The sequence below is a fragment of the Mixophyes fleayi genome, chromosome 3 (assembly GCF_038048845.1).
Source record: "Mixophyes fleayi isolate aMixFle1 chromosome 3, aMixFle1.hap1, whole genome shotgun sequence".
Classification (NCBI taxonomy): domain Eukaryota; kingdom Metazoa; phylum Chordata; class Amphibia; order Anura; family Limnodynastidae; genus Mixophyes; species Mixophyes fleayi.
This window is the reverse complement of record NC_134404.1, coordinates 258701897-258725933: the sequence shown is the minus strand read 5'-3', so window position 1 is coordinate 258725933 and position 24037 is coordinate 258701897. Positions and strand designations below refer to the sequence as shown.

The following is a 24037-nucleotide window of genomic DNA, read 5'->3' as shown; positions in this document are numbered from 1 at the left end:
ACCGACAGTGTGTTTCGCCCGACTGCTTTGAAAACAGACGTCAAACAAATGCGGTGCATCAAGAGGCCGTCTGGCCAAAATGACATCACTATAGAGAGTGACATTGTCATTGCTGGTATTAAGATGCTCATTTAATCACCCCCCCCCCCCCCTTGGAGTGATTTCTTATATCTAGGATCATATTTCCACAGTGTTTTCCCCTCCCTGGGCAAACCCCTGGCTTTCTCCTTTAAATATTGGTGGGTTCTGGATCAGTGGGTTAGAGGGATGAGTGGAGATGAGCTGTGCTTCCACAGAAGCACCCTGCTGGGTTGCAGACAAAATGTCTGGACTGGTACTATGGAGAACAATGGATACTAATTGGCTTCCCCCACCTCCAAAGATAGGGTAGCAGTCAGCCTTCCCTTACACTACTTTGTGATGTCACAGGGTCCCCAGCTGTTCCTTGCTTTCTGTAGAGAAAGGAGGGGAGAATGAATTTAGCTACAGCCCCCTCACCTGTATCCTGTACTCTCATCCTTACCCATAACCCACCTGGCTTCACTTTAAGAACACTGAATAACAGCTTCACCGTAATATCAACAATATACAATAAACAATATACATATTTACAATGAGCTACAATGTCTCTTTATCCACACTGTAGTTGTATTCTGTTGAGCTGGTGAACAAAAGCAAGGGCTATAAAAAGTACATGCTATAATCCACATTTTGTGAGAAATGAGAGACATGCTGGTTAAGGTATTATCAAACTCGTTGCGTAACACCCTGTTTGGTATGCGGCAAAGGGAGTAACCAGATGCCAAATTTCAGTTAAATAGATTTTAGTGTCTGAGCGGTTTTCTAAACAGAGCTGTGCAGACACAATAACTGCAACTTATGAACAATCTACGATTGTTCTCTGCCAAGAAGTTAGTATTTTGTAATATTTCCTCCCACCTTTTGTACAAAGCTGTTTTTAGTGGCTTAAAGTGACAGCAAATACACATGTACATTTCTATGACTGTTTTATATGATTTCCCTACTACCAATGTTGTATAAATACCTTTCTGACCGTGTATCCTGTACTAAGATTACTCCATAAAAACTAACAGTTCATAAAGTATTTAAATCTCACTGTCTGCAAAAATAAGCTAGGTGTTGTGTGCCCCTTCTTGCTCTCCTATGCAATATGCTAGGACCGTTGCAAACTGTATTATCAGGGCAACTAACAACAGGCCAACTAACAACAGAGATCCTTCAGTTTAGTCTATTTCTACCCACTTAAAATCAGTCTCACAGATATGACTAGAATTCATGAGGACAGACAAACATATAACAATCCCCTGCTGGGTCAGAGCAAAGAAATGCAAAGGATCCTGACCAGACTCATGGGGCAGCTTTTTAAATCATCACTTCTTTCTGTCGAATATTGTGTTATTTATCCCAGTTAGATTCTTCAATTCCAGTGATAAAGAATTGACTGAGGGTTATTGAATACTATCTATTTAGTTTCAAGAAATAGCTGCATATCTCATATATCATGTATTTAGGTTAAAAAAGGTAACAATTTATGTATTATTTACTAATCTGTTTATATTTTAAGGATTATGGTGTATTTTGTAGGCTATTCTTACTTTTTAGACATTAGGGGGTAAATGTATTAAGCTCCGGGTTCTTCAACACCCGCGAGTTCGGTGTCTTCAGCGCTTAAATTTAAAACAGCTCTGCCTTGTAAAGGGAAACTTCCCTTTACAAGGCAGCGCCGCTTTAAATTTAAACGCCGAAGACGCCGAACTCGCGGGTGTTGAAGAACCCAGGGCTTAATACATTTACCCCTAGGTATTAAATACAGTCATTCCTATTTTGTGCTGTAGATTGTATTTTCAAATATATCCTATCTGCAGTCCTTTTGTTTATCATTTATGTATGAAGAGAATAAAAGACTGAGCTTGGAAGGCATTCCAAGCTTAACACTGCAAGAACATGTGCAAGCTATGTTTATTTTCTCTTCAAGTGGGCAAGTTGTCAATAATATGAATGGTCGAGTATATATGCCTTTGGGCAGGACCGTAACTAGGGCTGTTCAAGAAGGGCGGCTACAGCGCTAAAGGAGGGCGCAGTTTATGAATATTTTAGGTTCATTTGGTTAAAATTTAGATTTAGGGGAGTGGCAGTTTTGCTTCTTGCCCCAGCTGCTAAAATTTAAAGTTACGACTTTTCCTTTGGCCATCTAGTTGTCTATTCATATCCTATTGGAGCCCATTATTTAACCTGAAATAGAAGAGAACTGAATGAAGTATAATTTTGGAGCACATGCGCTTTAATTTGTTCAACTGGATTATCCGATATCTCTTTATTGGAATGAATTAGTGCATTGTCGTTTTTCATAGTTAATAAGAATTGGCTTGAAGTTTATGATTAACATTTGCATTTATATATGTATTGATTGTAATATGTATGTTTATTTAATTTGTTGATTCTGTTGTTGTTGTTACAAAGTGTCTGGATAAATACCACGACTACAGATTCATGTTTAATCACAACTCTACTCGTGTTAATTAGTATGGAGGGGAGTTTCTCACCTTATTCTATATATGGACAAGCTTTAAAAAAGTCTGCAGCAGTAGACAAAATGTGTCATTGATAAGGATACTGTGTTTTTATCCACTTCTGAGGATAGTTCAGTGTTGATCAAAGTTACACCACCCTATTACTGTGGGATATTGACTTTTTCCAAATTAGGAAAGAGACAGTAGTATCAAACTTCATCTTACTCTGGACCTAATAGATATCCAAAGATGCCTGACTGTATTGCCTTACAGTACTGAAAGCTAGGTGCAGCATATAATATAGGCCCAAGCGCATCCATTATTATTATTATTACCATTTATTTATATAGTGCCACTATTTCTGCAGTGCTGTACAGAGAACTCACTCACATCAGTCCCTGTCCCATTGGAGCTTACAGTCGAAATTATCTATCATACACGCACAGACAGACGGAGACAAACACACACAGACAGACGAAGACAAAAACAGAGAGAGAGATTAGGGTAAATTTGATAGCAGCCAATTAACCTACTAGTATGTTTTTTGGAGTGTGGGAAGAAACCGGAGCACCCGGAGGAAACCCACGCAAACACGGGGAGAACATACAAACTCCTCACAGATAAGGCAATGGTCAGGAATTGAACTCATGCCCCCAGTGCTGTAAGGCAGAAGTGCTAACCACTAACACACCGTGCTGCCCATCCATTCTTGCAGCAATCTGTTTTTTCAAGTTTTATGTATTGTTGCAACTAGATATGTATATGGAAATAACTTGATATGCTTTTATTTGCTGCCATAACTAGCAAGTCTAACTCTATTATTATTATAGATTTTATCTGCTTTTTCATCCAACTTTATATATTAAGTATTTTTGAGGTATTGTTTTTATTTATTTGGCAGCACAGTGGCTCAGTGGTTAGCACTTCTGCCTTACAGCACTGGGGTCATGAGTTCCATTCCCGACCATGTTCTTATCTGTGAGGAGTTTGTATGTTCTCCCCATGTTTGTGTGGGTTTCCTCTGGGTGTTCTGGTTTCCTCTCACACTCCAAAAACATACTGGTAGGTTAATTGGCCGCTAACAAATTGACCCTAGTCTGTGTGCCTGTCTCTGTTCTGTCTGTCTGTGTTAGGGAATTTAGACTGTAAGCCCCAATGGGGCAGGGATTGATGTGAGTGAGTTCTCTGTACAGCGCTGCAGAATTAGTGGCGCTATATAAATAAATGGTAATAATAATAATAATATCATAAGTAACAGCTACTGCAGACTTCTTCAGTGTAATTGAATTCCAAAATAGTTGTTTTTTTTACGTGTTATATATTTTTTTTAATCAATAAATATTTTTTCCTGTGGTCTCTTTCGTTACCGTCATCCTGCAAAGGCATTAATCAATCAGGTATTTGTCTCTGCTATACTTGATAATTAGGCCCCCCAATTTAAAGCATAATCTCAGTGACAACGGCGGCAGCAATTCATAACAAGCTTTAAGTAATTAAAGTGCTTTTATTGTTCTTCTTAAAAAAAACATAGATTTTTTTATGGATTACAGAGACCACTGTAACCTTTTTGCTACTTTAAGAATTCCGAGCAGGTTCAGCTGATAATCATTAATTTCACAAAAGCAAACATAATGAGAAAAAAGAATTGAATTGGACTTAAAGTTTTGAGTATTATTTTGTACACATGTATGAGTCTAGGCAATATGTTAAATCTTGGATTTTTTACAGTTGTCTAATTGTTTTTATATTTTATCATTTATTTATGTATTATATTGTTCATTTTGCTATTATGCTTGACGATTATCCTGCAAAGGTAACTTATGTAATAATATGTATTGCATGACATTTGTTTAATGTGAGCTTAACATTGGTTTGTCAATTAAACCTTAGACCCCCAAACACTTATACACTAGGCTAGGCAATATGTATGTACTAGTTTGTATCTAATTACATGCATACCACCATAGTTTCTATATAATATCATGCATACACTCCAACATTTGAAATGTCCAATTCAGGAAAGGTAGATGTGGCCGTGTAACATCAGGGACATGGCCACATCACAATTGGCATCAACACACCCAGAGGGGTATGATTAACATTTCTGAAGTGCAAGGCCACCCCCCCAACCCCCATCCCCTAAAAATACCCTTGAATGACCCACTCACCATGCCGCACATCATAATGAGCAGTGACATACCTCCCAACTTCCTGCCAGTCAGGAAAAATGGTCTGATTGTTTGCATGTATTTATACTGCTGTTGTTCTGCTTCACAAAATGCCTAGAGAGCCTGAAATGTTGCAGCTGCTTGTTAATTTATTTTTCAGTGTCGCAATTTAATTTGCGTCTGCAACATTGGCTCTATGCAGCTGAGTCTACCATGACACTTTGATGGAGTGCTAGTACACATTTGTTCTATTACAGAATGGTGATTGAATGCAGAATAATTTTTCATCTGATCACTGTCACGCACTTGACCAGGACTCCAGCTGTCTCTTATCGGAATCCTGAGTGTCCAGCGCACTCCCTCTCTCTCTCTTCTTCTTCCTGCCCCTGACACCAACTGCCCTAATCTGCTCAGCTTATTAAAGATGCTCTGTGCCAGTTATGTGCCAGAGTCTTAGGCTACGTACCTGTACTCCAGAGTTCTGTTACGGAGCTGGTTGGATACAGGTCTGATTAGTCCGAGCAGGCCTGTACACGACCTGGTGCTGAGTCTAACTAGATTCAGAATAAGGAGGCAAGACATGGATGTTGCTTCTTCAATACTTCAGTGAGTTGATAATAAACATATATTTATAAATATGCACAGATGACAGGAATGTAGTATAATCTGCAGATATATAATACAGATATCACATATAATGGAGAAGCATAAATACGTATAGATATCACAGCTAATACGTGGAAGTATTAGTAACGTACATAAAACAGGAATAACAAGAATGGTTAGATTAAATGGAAGCGGCGACACGGGCTGCAAATCACTGGGAGAACATATAGCAATGCAAGCATCAATATACGAGAAGACATAGTACTGGAACTGAGTCAGAAGAATCCAGCAAGGTAAGCACACAGGAAGGTTGGTAATTAGCTACGGAGGAGCTTAGCCATGACTGTAGCAGAGCCAGTGATACAATGTAGGTGTTAAAGAGATGATATCAGCTACAATAACCACAGCAAAGATGAGAATAGTCTGCGCTCAGTACACCACATAGAAGGTGCAATAACCAATGTCCAGGATACCACAGGGTCAGTAATTAGTAGAAGATACTACACAGGGATGCAGGTAAAGTCTATACAACGCAGACTCCAGGAATTAGCAGTGGAAGCGTACCAGCCTGTTTAGTATGACAAAGGTTCTTATACAGCAGAGTTGAAGGAAATGAGAGTCTGTGTATCACTGTAGAGGCACACTTGAGAGTAAACAGAGTCTTGTAATATGCACATGAAGATACTTGCAGCAGGGGAGTCCCAGGAGAAGTGCACCAGCACTTGGTAGAGAAATGGATCTCTTTCACAAGGAAGACACAGGGTCAGAATACACAAGGGTCCATGAGTCAGGCCAGCAAAAAGTTGCACTGACAGTGAGCAGGTGTCAGTGCTGAGTTTAAATAGAGCAGGTTTGCCCTGAGGGCGAGTCATGTGATCCACAGGAAAACAGAGCAGACAGGGAAAGTAGCAATCCTGGTCAGGATTGTTACAAGTTCCTGTGCATCTTGTGGCTTTATTCCTGTTTATTCTGACCTATTCTATACCTCTCTCCTGTCTGTCATTTTGGTAGTCCTCCTGGTTCGGATTGTTGCAGACCCAATTTGTCCTGACCTTCCCTCCGGATCTCATTTTGGCACTACACAGCCTGTCTGTATACCAGTCCCGGCTACATTGATCAGTCTTCTGTTTTTATCTGTCACCAGCTTGTCACACCTGGAGACTGGGCAGAGAACCATGACTTGCAAACTTACCAACAGTGAAGCCCAAACCCCTTTGTGGGGATCCTAGATGAAACCCGGGGTTCATTAGACTCCGTGCTTCTGTTACTGACTGTGCGAATCAAGGTTGGAGAAAAGAGAATCCACTAGAATCATGACACTCCCACTTCCTTTCTTGCTTGCTGTTATATCACATGACTGTGCAGGTGCATGTTTGTATGAGTTTTGGCAGTCAGACAGTGGTTCTCTACAGGTATTTCAAAGGTGTTTATTTTTATAATATTGATTAGCAAACATTTATGTTTAGGAAATTACATTACAATTGTCTTTGGCGAGGCTTATTCCATTATTTTTTGTTTTCTTTTTAAATAATGTCAGTATTATTTATTAGTATTCTTTGTAATAATTTTTCTGGCTCATTTTTCTGACATACAGTACTTTGGCCAGTGACATCATCACCTCCACTGCCATAAACTACAACAACACCTCCGACATCTCTACTAGTCACACACAAGCCAGTTTAGGAAACCAGATGCAGAGGTGATGCACCACATTTGGCTGCCAACCACATGTCATCGTGAACACTCTGCAGACTGACCTAGAAACTATGATCCGTACAGCAATGAAGTCAGCTGTACAGCAATACCATAGCTGACTTAATTGTTGGCCATTTAGATTTCTGTGTGTCTAGAACCTTTCTAGCTGTGCCGCCAGGAATGTCCCACACTGCTTCTGTTCAGGTACTCAAATAGATTGTGTGGGCATTCCTGTTGCGCATCAGCTAGTTCATTCATCAGCAAATTGGATGAAGAAAACATTTTGCCCATAAAACAACAGTTTTATAACATTGCTTGTTTTCTGTCATAAGGGCAGTGGATGATACTTATGTGGCTGTGGTACCATCTATCTTTGTGAAGTTTGTATGTTCTCCCCATGTCTGCGTGGGTTTCCTCCGGGTGCTCCGGTTTCCTCCCACACTCCAAAAATATAGTAGTAGGTTAATTGGCTGCTATCAAATGGATCCTAGTCTCTTTCAGTCTGTGTGTGTGTTAAGGAATTTAGACTGTTAGCTCCAATGGAGCAGGGACTGAGTGAGTTCTCTGTACAGTGCGAATTAATGGCACTATATAAATAGCTACTGCTGATGATGATAATTTAAACATGCACTTTGATTATTTTGTCTAAAGTTTGTTTCTTCTATTTTAGGAGACAGCACTTATCCTTTCCCCTCACTCCTATACTAAATCCAGCCACAGAGCAACAGGTCACATCCAATTCCACATATGCCTCCAGCAGGTCGGTCATTAAATGAACTTTTGGGCTACCGAAAGCCCGATTTTGTTGCCTTCACCAGACTGGAGGAGCCTTCATGTATGCGCCAGGTGTTGTGTGTGACATTGTTGCTCTGTGTACCATTTTTCAGAACATTGCTATTGCTTTGGAGTGGCTTTTGAGAAGAAGGTTGAGGTTGCTGGACAAAAGACCCTGTGCCCTCTCAGAAAAATCTGAGCTTCCGAAATTATGTTGTTCAACAATCCTTCAGTTGCATGTACAATCTAAAAATCATATTGTGAAACACAAATAATGCTTCTCATTCTCGCTTTGGTACTAAAAATATAAAACCATTTTAATTTGGAATGATACTTTTACAACTTTATGTATACATTTGCTGCATGAAAATTTGGCTGCTATGTGTTAAAAACAAATAAAAAAAATCTATGGAATCAATATACATTTCACTATGCAGCATATATTTCTCTATTCAACCAAATGTGTTGCCCATCTTTAATAAGAACAACATGTGCTCTGCTTTCATCTGTTGCCTATATATGATTAATGAAAAAAGACCAGCAGAATGTGAGTAATATTTGTTATTTATGTAAAAATGTTTTCTTTTGCTTTTTTTAAAATTTCCTCCCAGGGCTGATATTAGATGTAGGCCTCCATACCTGTCTCTGTGTGGCCCGAGCACTGGGGGTTGCAGGAGCAGATGCCATTCTTGAGCCCCTTCTCCCTCAGGCTCACCAGGGACAGATCTGTGGCATGTGGCCAGCTGGCCTTTCATCTCCTGGAATTCCTCCATTGTCTTTGCACATCTTTCAGTGGCTCTAAACCTGCTAGTTGTGCCCACGCTAATGGACAAAGGTTTCAGACTGCGCTGAATATACCCCTTACACCCCTCTCTTTTTTAACATGGCTCTAAGTGCTGACAGCATTTCTGGCAACTGATCAGTCATAGACGTTGCTAACAGGGACATAAAACCCAGCAAACAGCCATGCAATTTCCAAACACAAGCATTACCAGTACAGTAAGTCGTACTGATTGAAGAGCTCAGTGACATTCAACGTGGCACTGTCATAGTTTGCCACCATTGCAACAAGCAGTTTATCAAATATCTGCCCTGCCAGGGCTGTCAATGTTTAAGCAAGTACTGTTATTGTGAAGTGAAAAGTCTAGAAGCAACAACCGCCAGCCGTAAAGCAGTAGGCTACACAAGCTCACAGAATGTGACTGCCGAGTGCTGACGCTCATAGCTCATAAATATTGCCTGGCCTTAGTTGCATCACACATTACAGCGTTCCAAGCTGCCTCTGCAAGTTACGTCAGCAGAAGAACTGTTCATCAGGAGCTTCATGGATTGGGTTTTCATGGCTGAGCAACCACACAGAAGCCTCAGATAGCCATGCACAATGCCAAACATTGACTGGAGCTTAGCCACAACTTCTCTACCACAAGCTACACCAGCACTATAACTTAAGCTAGCTGAAGTTGGGCTGCCACTTTTGAGACATGTTGATGGTGGGTTTTTTCTATATATTTTTGTATTTTTAATAAAAAGAAAATGGCAAGCATTTCAGTTTTGTCTTATATATAGTATTATTAGACATGTTTGTGGACATTTGGTAGCATATTTTTTCATCATTTTTTAGCACTATTTTTCCTAGAATGGTGTAGCAATGGCATAGTATTGCACGTATACCACGATTATTTCAGTAAATTGGAATATGACTGTTAGTTAAAGGCCATTTTAGTAAAGGGATTTTGAGGATCCGCTGCAGCATATCAGTGTACATACATTGACAAGGACCTTCTTTGCGATGTCACAAATCCAATCAGTGTAGCTTTTGTTGAAATGTTTCATTCTGTAGCAATCTTGTGAACAACTAGGTTTTATCAAAGGTGAGGTCCTGCTCCTTACAGAGTGCATGGATAAGTACCTCAATATTAGTTACAAGGAATGCTGACAAGCAAAGGGCTTATAAAGCTGCTAAGAGGTGCATTTGCCAGGAGTTGGTGACCAGGCGCTCCATCAAACAGCTGGAACACCAGTTGAGCAAATTAAGGCAGAGGCAGACCTACCCCCTCAATAAGCTGCAGAGGAAAATTAGGAAGTGTAAGTAAGTTAGAATATGACAAGTGGACTTTGGAATGTTGTAGTTAGAATAATGTCTGATTGGAGACAAATGCTATGTAATTTATATGATAAGTTATAAGTTAAAATCTGTAAGCAATAAAAATACATTGAAAAAAATGACAATATTAGGATTAGTTATTGTGACCAATTTCTTATGGCCACACCCTCTGCAAGTTAACTTGAGGTGTAATGTAAGTTAATTTAAAATAAAAATTAAAGATCATGCACCACATGAAGAATGTTATGAAACAGTCAATTATTATTAATGTCCTTTATTTTTGTAAAGAAACTAAAAAGCTGAAATAAAAAAAAGATTGTACATAAGTATGAATTAGAGTTGTGCAGTTATTAATTGCAAACCAAAATAATGACAAAAACCCCACACTATATTGTTTGTGCATTTCACAGGGCAACAATGCAGACAGCAGGCAGCACCGGCGCCAGAGGAAAGGAGGAGGGGCCTGAAGAGGTAGAAGAGGAGGGGCCACAAGAGCGCTTAGTGAAAGGACCAGAGGAAGAAGAGGTGATGGCCATTTTCTCTGAAGGTAAATTTATGTAGTATTTTCTCCTTTTGTCCTTTCTCCAAGTTTGTTTATGTAGGTATAAAACTGTTGGCGTTAGATGAGTCAATGTTGGCCAAGGCAATTGATGGTGTGGGTGTAATTTCATATTGAGTGTAATTGTTTGTATTAATTGAACTCTATTATTTATTTATTTTCACCTTTGTGCCTCCACTCAATCCTCCAACAAACAATTTTGTACAGAAATACGTTTGGGAGTAATATAATTGTATGTAAAGTGCACTCCTATGGCATTATGAAAGAGACATGTATAGCAAATATGTGGAAGTAGTGTAATTACTAAAGGTTTCTTAATTTTGTGGACACAGGGATAAACTTAATGGCTTGTGTTCTATAAAGTAGAGCTTTGTCTAATTGTTGCTTTGCTTCATAATTAGAAGAGAAAACAGCTGGAAATCACAAGAATACCTTCTAATAAAAGACTAAATCTAATTATGGCAGAAGTATTTTACTCGAAAACTGGCTCATTTATATACATTTTTTGTAAAAATAAATGAAGAGATCATCATCAGACCTAAAACGAATTCATTCAGGAGCAGGAAAATTATATTCGTCAAAGATGGTTTCAGGCGCCGTCTCCGCACCTCCCATGGGTGCCGGAGACGGATGCCTTTTAACCGCTGCTCTCGTCCTGTTGCCTAGCAACGGGATGCCTTCCGCCCACATGACTGCGGCGCGCGCATGCGCAATTCGCCACTTGGCTCCCTAGCAACGGGACGCTTGCCCGATGATCAGCTGAGTCTGATCGCCGGAAGTCTCTCTCTCCCCATTTCCTCCTCTTCACTATTTAAACCTCACTTTGGCACCATTAGGTGCCAGAGTATTGGTTGTACCTACTCCAGCTTCCCTGCAGTCCTTGTTGTCTCCTGTGATATATATATATATATATATATATATACATACATACTTAGCTTGTTCTGACTACTCCTCCGAATCTCCCTTTTGTACTTCGCTGCCTGTTTTGGTATTGACCCTTGGACCGTTCCTGACTACTCTTTGTCTATTCTCCATGGTACTGCGCCCCTCTGGCTTCGACTCGGCCTGTCTGACTATGCTTTATATACTGCAGTGGTGACTATCTGGCAGAACCGCGACCTGTGCACTTAACGCAGCGAAGTCCATATCTCCTTGCGGGGGTCCCTGGTGAACACCGGAAGTGCGTTAGACCCCGCGCCTCCCAGTTTAGTCGCGCCAACACCAGTCAGTGGCAAATTCCAGTGAAAGACGTGACAGAATACTGGCCATGAGCGGACCGGACGAACCTTCGGCTCGCAAATTATTACTACATCTGGCTAAAAGAGTGGAATAGCAAGAATCCAATCAGGCCCGATTGCTGCAATGCATTCAGGGAGTCGTCACCCGCCTGGATTCTCTTAAGGGCTCATTACCTACTCTTACCACGGCTGCCACATCCTCCACTACCACAGCTCCTACCAGTTCTTCTAACACCGTAGCCGCCAGAGGCCTTCGCATCCCTCCTCCAGAGAAATATGATGGTGATCCCCTGAAGTGTCGCAGGTTTCTTAAGCAATGCACTATTCAATTTGAATTGGCTCCAGAGAATTTCACCTCGGAAAGGGCCAAGGTGGCTTACCTGATTTCTCTCCTCTCTGGGAAAGCGTTAGCCTGGGTCTCTCCACTATGGGAGCGAGATGACCCCACGCTCCAGAATTCCTTGGTCTTCATTGAGATGTTCCATAAGGTGTTTGACGAACCCAGAAGAGTCTCCTCGGCCTCCGGGCTCCTAGGGCTACTTCAAGGTTCTCTTACGGCAGGTCAAAACGCGGTGCAATTCCGGACGTTAGCGGCTGAACTCCATTGGAACGATGAGGCCTTCATTGCAACAGCCTGGATGACCTCAAATCCCTCTGTATTAAAGTGGACATTCGCCACAGAGAACGGGTGTTAGAACGGGACCAAACCCGTTGACCTTTCCCTCGGTTGGCACCTAACTTCATACCTCCTTCTCCATCCTCAGAAGAACCTATGCAGATCGGCCGTTCCCGCCTTTCTCTGGAGAAATGCGAGAGACGAATGAGGAACCATCTTTTTTTATATTGTGGTGAGCCAGGACACCTTCTCTCTATTTGTCCCAAGAGACTGGGAAACGCCACCTCCTAGGTGATAATAGGGAGGTCAACCTTGGATCCCAGTCCCTTCCTCCCTATTTCCGGAAGGAATCTGAGTTTTTGATGTCAGTTACCTTGCTTTTTCCTAGTGGTCCATATACTACCTGGGCCTTTGTGGACTATGGGTCCGCAGGGATCTTCATTTCTTCCAGAATCGTGTCCGAACTCCATCTAATAAGTTACCACTATACAAACATTTGATTCTCAACGCTGTCGACGGGAATAGAGTCTCCAAAGGCTCTATTTCTCTCTCCACCTCTCCGCTCCAGATGGAGGTAGGAGCGCTTCATTCCGAGTCTATAAGTTTCTTGGTTTTACCTCAGTCAATTAACCCCATCATCCTGGGGTTACCCTGATTAAAAATTCATTCTCACAATTTGACTGGCAGTGAGCGCAAGTTACCCGTGGAGTTCCTCCTGTACTAAGAGGTGCCTGAGATTGGTCTCCCCTTGAGACCCAAGATGCCCTGCCTCTGCACATTCTCTCTGGTGGGTCTTCCTGAAGCCTACTCTGGTTTTGTTGATGTTTTCTCTAAAACCGATTCTGAGGCCCTTCCTCCTCATCGACCTTGGGATTGCCCTATCGACCTCATCCCTGGAAAGAACACCATTAGGGTGCCAGAGTATTGGTTCTACCTACTCCAGCTTCCCTGCAGTCCTTGTTGTCTCCTGTGATTATATATATATATATATATATATATATATATATATATATATATACATACATACTTGGCTTGTTTGAACTACTCCTCTGGATCTCCCTTTTGTACTTCGCTGCCCGTTTTGGTATTGACCCTTGGACCGTTCCTGACTACTCTTTGTCTATTCTCCATGGTACTGCACCCCTCTGGTTTCGACTCGGCCTGTCTGACTACGCTTCATCTACTGCACTTTCTGTTAATATATATTTTTTGATTTGTTTAGTTTTACAAGACTTTACCATACTTACGATTCTTCTGCCATAATTAGATTTTGTTTATATTATAAGGTATTATTGTGATTTTCAGTGGTGTGTTTTCATCTAATTGTTTGAATTTTGCTTTTAGACTTGCATTGTCATTTTAACAGCTGTGTGCACTTAGATACCTAACTACTACACCGGAATCCTCTTCATTTGTGCTGGCTTTGCTGCATAAGCTTATAATGAATGATTGCCAAAAGGATATAGTCAATAAAACAGAACAAAAACATTAAAAGAAACCAACCCCTGTTCACCAAAATGATGTATATAGTGTGTAATTATGGAGTGTTCCATTATGGAAAATAAATGATGATTGCAACACTAATATATTCTCTTTCTATCATCCACAGATGCTGCTGTGGAGGAACTGCCGTCATCAATTCACAGGCACAGATATAGGACATATGTGGAGGGCCTGTGACAAGAAATACATCCAGCACTTGGAGTTAATGGAGGACAACATCTGAATTTGATTTAAAAGAAAATAATTTTTAAAACAAAATATGTCATAATAAATAATATATTTTTGATCACATATGAAAGTATTTTGTATTTATGTGTTCAAAATAAGTTAATTGATTTTTCATAAACAGTGGGATTAAAGTCTTAGGGGGGAATTCAATTCCCCCAAATTTGCGCGGCGTTAAAACTATTATCGTTATTACGGTAGTTTTAACCCGGCTCATGGAGCTGCGAGCAAAAAGCCGGCGTTGACACTAACGTAAAAATGGTAATTAAGCGCATTATTACCGTAATAACTGTAATAATGCGCTTGCCGCGTTACTTTTACCCGTAACGCGGCCAATTGAAATCCCCCCATAATGTTGCAGTGAAAGTAGAATATACATCTACCTAATAAGGTGTTAATAGTGAAGGTGCATAAATGTTATTTAGTTAATCTGCAATACATAGAGGGACTGGTCTTATAACATAGTGCATATGTGATGTGTTGCAGACAATAAAGCATTTACATATCAGACTAGTGTTGCAGCCTTTATAGGATAAGAAGTGTGCGTTTTATATAATTAAGGACATTTGAATTGGTTCTAATACATAATGAGGTAGTAATGGGGAAGTGGCAGTACACCATAAATATGCAATGTAATAAGGGTTAATATGAGTTCATTGGTAATTGTGAATAGTGTTTATTTACTAATAAGCGCAATTAACACTTTACGCGCAGTAAAGTTCTGGGTTAGTTTAAGGGTAAATATGGTTTATATGCTTTTAATGCAGAGGCTTTTCAGCTCCTCATATGGATATAAATATATGCCATATATGCACTTGGAGTAGGTGTGGCACATATGCTGCTGATGCGGAATCCGATGCATTTCGCATATGGGTGGAATTAAGTTATTTTTGACTCCATTTCTTTTGCAGAACTTCTGCCTATTTTGTGAACAACTCAGCATCAGGCCCATTATTTTCTGTACTGCTCTGGGGAATGGCAAATAATGGATTGTTCTCATCGTCATTCTATCCTATGAATGCAACTTGTAATGCTGTGTGCTATAACTAATGTTGGTTGCTATCTTATTTTACTATATATATATATATATATATATATATATATATATATATATATATATATATATTTATATATATATATATATATATATATATATTTATTTGTACCTTCCACAATAAGAATTACTGTGTCTAGTAAAACTAATACAGTGAACAAAGTCATAATAGGGACTCACACAGAATGTAGCAATAGATATGGCAGGGACATATGAAAAGGGTGGACAGTTAACATATATGTGAAATTAGGTAGAGAGGACCCTGGTGGTGGTCAAAGGAAGAGTAGGTGGTGAACGAAATGGAAAAGAGGATTCGGAGGTGTTAGCATTGAGGAAGATTTTAAACATCCAGGTAGTGACCGCAGAGAGGCAGCTAAATACACAGAATAAGATAGAGGTAGAGAGATTGTTGGAGGAAATATATATATATATATGTGTGTGTCATCAGCATAGAGGTGGTAGTGGAGGCCAAAGGATTAAATAAGTTTGCCGAGAGAGGTGGTATATAGAGAGACACTGATAGTGAGAGGAAGGGAGAGGAGGAAGAGTCAGTAGCAGAAACACCAAAGGAGCGACCAGTGAGGTAGGAGGCTAACCATAAAAGGGCAGTTTTGCAAAGACCTATGGAATGAACTGTGATAAGCAGAAGAGAGTGGTCGACAGTGTCAAAAGCAACAGAGAGGTTTTGGAGTATGAGATGAAAGAAGTGACCCTTAGACTTGGCTATAAGTAAGTCATTTGTAACCTTAGTGAGGGCGGTTTCAGTTCAGTGAAGGGGATGGAAGTCACATTGTAGAGAGTCAAGAAGCTAATAGGAAGAGATAAAATGGGTCATGCAGTTGACGACAAGCTGTTCAAGAATAATCTTGTCTTCATAGAGACATTGTGCAAAACTTGGTATCCTGGAAAGAGTATGACCATAAATAGCATGCATAGACTTCAAGTTGTTACAATCATGCTAATCAGCTCCTTAGGAAGTTTAGTACTTCAATTTCTGTAAAACAAAGATGTTTTAATCCAGTGGTGTGTCGTCATAGACAGTTTATCTGATGAATCCCAGTATCTATGCTTGATTATCAGCTCAGTACAGACCTCAGTGATTACAGACCGGGCACTCCCATATTGGCACATCTTACAGCACCAGAGCATACCTAATAGGGCATGCAGCACATTTGATGTGCTGCAGTAGTGCACTTAGGCACTTAAAATCAATATATGGCCTTATTTGCGATCAAATAACTTTCCGTGACCGGATTGAATTAGAAACCTTGATGCATTTCTGCTCTTGATTTCAGTGATGCAATCTTTGCTTTGTCATTGGTTTTGTCTGTTTGCCTACTGTCATGACTTCTGAAATGTATTGCGACCCAGTACTGTTATTCTTTAATGACACTGTCTTTAACCATGACTATAATTCCTACTACTCTTCCACCCATTTTGGTGTCTCTCAACTTGTAAATATGTTTGACTCTTATGCAAAAGAGTTTTGTTAAGGGCATCAAGCTTCAAGAGGAATAAGGGCTGCTAACAGTGAAAAGTACGCTAGTTTGGTTCCTAATGTTTCATTGGTTGTGGACCCAGACATAAGTTCACTTTACAGTGATTGAGCATATAAATGGTAATCATGTATATGTGGATGACATTACCAATGAGCAGCAGCAGTTATTTATTTTGTTTCCGTTTTTAGAACATTTGGAAAGACTTTCTGGGTAAAATATGCCATACATGTAGAAGTCAAAACAATAATATGCATATCACTGTCTATGTCTCCACACTACAGCTATCTTATTGTTGCACTCATTAAATAAAAAAAAAAAAGAGTACTATGACTATCGCCATGTATGTTTTCACTGTTTGTAGCTATTGTAAATTATGCAACTAGTTCATTTGAAATGTTGAAAAATTGTGTTGCCCTTACTCTCAATCTAGTACTGCCATATGTGCACAATTCATTTTGCTTCTTTTTGTACATCATTAATTACTGACTTAGACTCTGTTGGTACCCTGTGCTATTTGATACTTTTATTTTTAAACTACATTTGGGGGTATATTTACTAAACTGCGGGTTTGAAAAAGTGGAGATGTTGCCTATAGCAACCAATCAGATTCTAGCTGTCATTTTGCAGAATGTACTAAATAGCTAGACAGCTAGAATCTAATTGGTTGCTAAAGGCAACATGTTCACTTTTTCAAACCCGCAGTTTAGTAAATCTAGCCCTTGGTCTTTAAATTGAACCTCACCATCACAAACTGGTATGGTATTGCTGGGGAAAAAAATTAAGTTGTAGAAATTGTTTGACTTTTTGTTTAAAAGGCAAAAACATTTAATTTGTCTACATATAGAGTTTACTATTTTCCACTTCTATGGCTCTTTGCCACCATATACAGGTAATTGACTGAGGAGAGTGGCCAGTTGTGCATTTGATAAAAAAGAAAGCATGAATCAGGGCTAGCCATAGAATACAAGACACAATTTGAAAGCAAAAATATAAAATGTTAGTGATTTTCTTAAATTCTTAAACATATTAAAAGTGCACCTGTAGATCAAAAATGATATTTGTGTTATACTACTCATTTTTTCAGTAGCTATTATGTTTAACAATAGTATTTATATTATTTTTCGCCTGTATCTCTAGAAAATCTAGAATTGCATACAACTAAGAGACACATTTTACAGGTGTATTAGTAGATTAAAAAAGGAAAGTTGACCCTTGACAGTACATCATCAGAGAGTGATCTGCTATATATTATATTGATAATTAACTGTTTTTATTGCATTCTATACAGTATTCTAAGTAATAAGTTGTAACATTTATTAGTTTCTTTTTTAGTTTAAAATTAACATTACGATTGTTTTCCATACCACTGTATTACTGTTATGTTTATAATTATTTATGACATGCTTTGTCTCCTAGATCTGGGACCTACTTTACAAGTTGAAATATGTGTTGACGTATATTGCACCATGGCAAATAGCTTGGGGCTCATCATTTCACGTATTTGCCCAGTTTTTTGCTATACCCCGTATCCTTTTCTGGTACTAAAATAAGGAAAGTATACCTATAGCACATAAACTAAGTTAATGCCAAGCTGAATTGCAGATACATAATACTATATTATCTAAGCAATGGTATTTAAATGCCGCTATATATATTGATGAAGAAAATGATGCTACTATATTGCCAATACATGAATAATCGCTAAATGGTTTTGTTGAACCATTCAGATTAATGTATTCGCATTTGCATTACCAATGTTTCTATTAATATCAGTGCAACAGAAAAAAAGAGTATGGAAAATACATTTAAAATGCTACACTAAACCAAATCTAATAAATTTGATCGGTGAGTTGGAAGAATAAGATGTGAATAAGTGAATTTTAAAAAGGACTTAAAGGCAGTCTTGAATGGTAACTGCGTTGTTAAAAGCATAAATAGTTTGCTACGAATACTGGGGGAAATGGAAAAGGCTAATTTGGATTGACTGAAAGACTGGTGATATGGGTAAATGATTTGTATAATGGACTTTCGAGACCGCTATGAAACAGATTTTGTGTAGAGAACATATATGTATTTGTATTAATATAATTGAAAAAGTACTTGAGTAAGTGGGTATGTTAGTCAAATAAAGGGCCTGCAAGTCAGCTATATGAATCGAATAATAATTTGTGGAAGTGGACATATAAATCAATTAAGGACTTGCAAGATTCACATATGAATTTAAAAAATGACTGGTAAGAAAGGTATATATGGGACTTAGGGAAGCGAACATATGACTTAGGGAAGTGGGTTTATGAATCTAAAATGGAAAAGAAAGATAGATATATGAATCGTATAAAGGGCATGGAGAAGTTTTTATATGAATCTTAAAGGACCTTCGAGTGTTAATGAATTGGCATGGCAACTTTTTGAAAAAGGGGTATACAGATGTAGACTGGAAAAATGTATGTAAGTCTCAAATGAACTTATATACAAAACTGAGGGAACTGTAAAAAAAAAAAATCAGTGTTGAATGTAAAGATTATGTATCTGGAACTCAGAGTTTATTGAATAAATAATTATTCTATATATAGTGTAGGAAGAAATAATGCATGAAATGACTGAAAGTTAAATATAGGAATGTTGTTGCAGCATACCGCCTAACTGTTCCAAACCATGGATCACAAAAGGAGTGGGGCTTACAAGAAAGTGAGAAAAGCTTCAACCAAAAGTGTGTGGATGGGGGCTGACATGTTGTGCCCCAGTTTTGCAAGTCTAAATGTTGGGAGGTATACAGTAGATTGGTTGAAGTAAGTGAAGTCTCTCCAACTATGTAAAGCACAAGTTGGCTCAGAGGGCTAGTTGCCTGCTCTTTGTGTAGTAATAGCAGTGCCATTTTTTTAAGGTATTGGATGTTGTTGTAGCATACCTCCTAAATATCCCAATATAAACATTTTTGTGGATGGTCCAGATTAGCAGACCTTGAGAGGGTTGGAGCTTATCTGAAAGTGGGTAAAGCTTCACACCAAAGTGGATGGGAATATTGGGGAGTGGGACTTATTTTGTCCCTATTTCGCAAGTATAGATGATAGGAGGTATACAATAGGTTAGTTGAGGAGATTGAATAAAATCTCACTACCTGCTTAAAGCACAAGTTGGCTCAGTGGTCTAGTAGCCAAATGCTTCATGGGCAGGAATTGTGAAGGCGCTGGTTCTATGACGTGCCTTTTAAGTACGTTAGATGTAGTAGCATAACTCGCAACTGTTCACAGACCTCAACACTATCCCCAAACACTACCTGGGATTGGCCTTTTTTTGCTTTAATGTCATACATTTACAAATACATTTTACCAGCTATTTACAGTGACTAATTGTAGATGTAAATTACATACCGCATTTTACAGTTAAAAAACATCCATATATTTTCAGTAAACCTTAACATGGAATTCATTCAGACTCTGCTATGCTTTTGTTTCAAACAGTTGCAACTTCAATATTTTCTAGCCCTCTGAGTCCATATCTTGGCAGCGTCATTTTTATTCCATCGTATGTAAGACCAGTGAAATTCTGGGAAGAAAACAATAGGTAAATACCTCTCACAATCTTATCAGTTTATAATCTTCCAGTGTACCTAATAATATAGTTTATTTGTCCCACAATTCACAGTTTTCAAATATTGGGAAACCTTTTGAGATTCGGTACGTCTTTGGAAAGTTTGTTTTAAAGTGTTTCCTTCATACTTTTTTGAAATATCAAAATCAAATATATTATATATTATAACATAATAATTTCTCATTGCTTTATCTTTTATCTTTAATTGGGGTACTGCAGTCATGGCTAAAAGTTGAGAATGACACAAGTATTGGTTTTCACAAACTTTGCTGCTTCAGTATTTTTAGACCTTTTTGCCAGATGTTACTATAGTATACTAATGTAAAATTACAATCATTTCATAAGTGTCAATGGCTTGTATTGACAATTACAGTAAGTTTATGCAAAGAGTCAATATTTGCAGTGTTGACCCTTCTTTTTGAAGACCTCTGCAATTCGCCCTGGCATGCTGTCAATCAACTTCTGGGCCACATAATGACTGATGGCCATCCATTCTTGCCTAATCAGTGCTTGGAGTTTGCCAGAATTTGTGGGTTTTTATTTGTCCACTCGCCTCTTCAGGATTGACCACAAGTTCTCAATGGGATTAAGGCCTGGTGAGTTTCCTGGCCATGGACCCAAAATTTCGATGTTTTGATCCCTGTGCCACTTTTGCCTTATGGCAAGGTGCTCCATTATGCTGGAAAAGGCACCAAACTGTTCTTGGATGGTTGAGAGAAGTTGCTCTTGGAGGATGTTTTGGTACCATTCTTTATTCAGGGCTGTGTTCTTAGGCAAAATTGTGAGTGAGCCCACTAAGAAGCAACCCCACACATGAGTGGTCTCAGGATGCTTTAGTATTGACACAGGACTGATGGTTGCCCTCACCTTTCTTTCTTTGGACAAGTGTTTTTCCAAATGCCCCAAAAAATCTGAAAGGGTATTCATCAGAGAAAATTAATTTACCCCAGTCGTCAGCAGTCTAACCCCTGTACCTTTTGCCAAATATCAGTCTGTCCCTGATGTTTTTCCTGGAGAGAAGTGACTTCTCTGCTGGCCTTCTTGACACCAGGCCATCCTCCAAAAGTCTTCACCTCACTGTGCATACAGATGCACTCACACCTGCCTGCTGCCATTCCTGAGCAAGCTGTCTGGTGGTGCCCCGATCCGGAAACTGAATCAACTTTAGGAGATGGTCCTGGCGCTTGCTGGACGTTCTTGGGTGCCCTGAAGCCTCCTTAATAACTATTGAACCTCTCCCCTTGAAGTTCTTGATGATCCGATAAATGGTTGATTTAGGTGCAATCTTTCTAGCAGCAATATCCTTGCCTGTGAAGCCCTTTTTGTGCAAAGCAATGATGACTGCACATGTTTCCTTGCAGATAACCATGGTTAACAGAGGAAGAACAATGATTTCAAGCACCACCCTCCTTTTAAAGCTTCCATCTGTTATTCTAACTCAATCAGCATGACAGAGTGATTGTCCTCGTCAACACTCTCACCTTTGTTAATGAAAGAATCACTGAGCTGATGTCAGCTTGATAAAGTTCAATGTCATGGAACTTTGAAATTAATTGCAATTCATCTGATCACTCTTCATGACATTCTGGAGTATATGCAAATTGCCATCATAAAAACTGAGGCAGCAGACTTTGTGAAATGTAATATTTGTGTCATTCTCAAAACTTTTGGCCATGACTGTAGTTTTATCCTTGAATAAGTTTAAACCAAGTTTCAGAAAGATCCAATGGCTGCTAGCCAAAAGAAAAACTCTTGGGAACAAAAACAAGCAAACAAAAATACACAAGAAAATATAGTAATATATTAACAGCAGTGGAATAATGTAATTATCCAGTGCCATATTTCCATCTATATTCTGTTACTGTTTGGCTCAAGGAATGGTACTATATCTGTAGGTGGAACTGGAGTTGTGGAGGAATTTGTAGTCAAGGGCTACAGCTTGAATCTAAAAGTTAATTCGGGGTCTACTGGAGAGGAGCCCCAAATAAATCAGTTGAGCAGAAGCATACATGATTGAGTTCAAGGAAATAACCATGTTACTAACAATCTAGATAGAAGGGGGTTACAATAATCATGGTGGGAAATTATAAGGGCATGGATCAAAGCTTGGTGGAATCGTGTGCAAAGACATAATATTTTCTGAAAATGTTATACTAACAAAGTACACAGGCACAGTGGTTAGCATTGCTGCCTCTCAGTGCTGGGGTCATGAATTTGATTGCTACATGGCAATATCTGTGTGGAGTTTGTATGTTCTCGCCATGTTTGCGTAGGTTCCATCTGGGTATTCTGGTTTTATCCCACATAGTCCAAAAAAATTCTGGCTTCTGACACCCAAAGTGTCAGTGAGGCAGGGCTTGATGTGAATGATTACATACAATAGCAGCTAAGTGGGCCCAAGATAGCTACCTCATCCTCTGCAACAATGTAATGGGCTTTTAGTCCTATTGGGGGAAAGGTACTATATAAATAATTGTTATTATTAAATTATTATTTTTAAAAGTAGCATGACTTGGTGTTTGTCTAAATGTGAGTCGAAGGTGACACTAAGACAGTGAACTTGGGCAGTAAGCAGAATGAAAACAGAAAGAAAAGTGGGGGGAAATGCAGTTTAATTGAAGGAAACCCTAAATCAAGCCTGGGCAACCTGTGGTCCGGGCATGCTGGTGCTTGTAGTTGTACCAAACAATATTAATTTAACCTTTTAAACTTTATTACCCCACACCTCCAAGGGTTTTTGGATTAGTACCTTCAGCAATATGCTTTACCCATGGAAATTAAGCTCCATGCTGAACAGACTAGAGCTGGTTGACATTATTTGACATTAAGACTGGGACCCCATGCTGCAGGTTTCCTTCTTATAGTGTCACCAGCTTGTCGTAGGCTAGTGCTTATAGCAGCTTTTTTGGGGGGAACCCCCACACTCCCCGATTTTACTGCTACCAGCCTAGGCTATGTGCGCTGCTGCTGGCATTACTTTTTTTATTAACAGGTATTTATTTAAAACTTTTGTTTTCACACACTACAATGGTCTGTGCTGGTGATCATCATCACAGATTTACCCTCCCACATTCTGCCTCTCCATTTGTAAAGAGGCACAAGTGTCAAATGCTAGCAACTCTACATTAACGCATATGCATGCATTCTATTTGTGGACATATGCACTGCAAATTTGCGTAATTTTGCTACAGGAAGTTCAACTCTTCATCATGTCCTCAGTGTGGAAGGCAACCTGGTATCTGGCTGCTGAGATTTTATTAAGACTATATTTAAACCTTAAAACTGTGTCCTCCACAGAACCTTTTGTTACCTTAAGTCTCCATCACCTGTACATCCATGTTTCCTTGCTTTTAACTGAGCAGAGATAAAACAAGATATCAGATCACCTTAATGTTCATAGATTATATGTGTTGATTTTGTGAGAGTTGACCAGTCACCTATCCACTTTTGTCTACTTTTGTATTTGAGCAAGTGAGAACAAGGTTCCATGGGTCAGTGGTAGTGTATGATGTGAGGAGGAAGATTGAGGAATGCATGGGGGGACACAAATTGAGAATTTGATATTGGAAAGAGCATGGTCTCCCAACAGCTCAGATTAGTAATGTGAGACTCCTGTGAAGCTGATATCGGAAGATTGTTGTAATAAATTGTTAAACTGAATGTATGAACTTTGTTCCATATAGCGGATTATTTGTTATTTTTCTTTATAAAATAAATAATATAAGAGCAAAGCACTGTTTAACACTGATTTTTTTTTGTCTTTACTGCTCTCTTCTATCCCTAGCACCAAGAGACTTGACAACATGAATACAAGACTTCAAAGTCAAATTGAAAATAATTCAGGTGAATATCTAACTCATTCAATGGAAAAAAT

The 24037-nt window shown here is 39.1% G+C and overlaps 1 protein-coding gene across 1 annotated transcript in view; it reads left to right on the top strand.

The window, feature by feature from the left end:
* The window catches only part of PCNX2 (pecanex 2), a 433517-nt gene that overhangs the window by 241595 nt on the left and 167885 nt on the right, over window positions 1-24037 (top strand). Inside the window, exons 22-24 of the mRNA XM_075203493.1 lie at window positions 17989-18097; window positions 20007-20136; window positions 23948-24006. Of these exons, the coding sequence (XP_075059594.1) occupies window positions 17989-18097; window positions 20007-20136; window positions 23948-24006 (298 nt within the window). The remainder of the gene's footprint in view (window positions 1-17988; window positions 18098-20006; window positions 20137-23947; window positions 24007-24037) is intronic.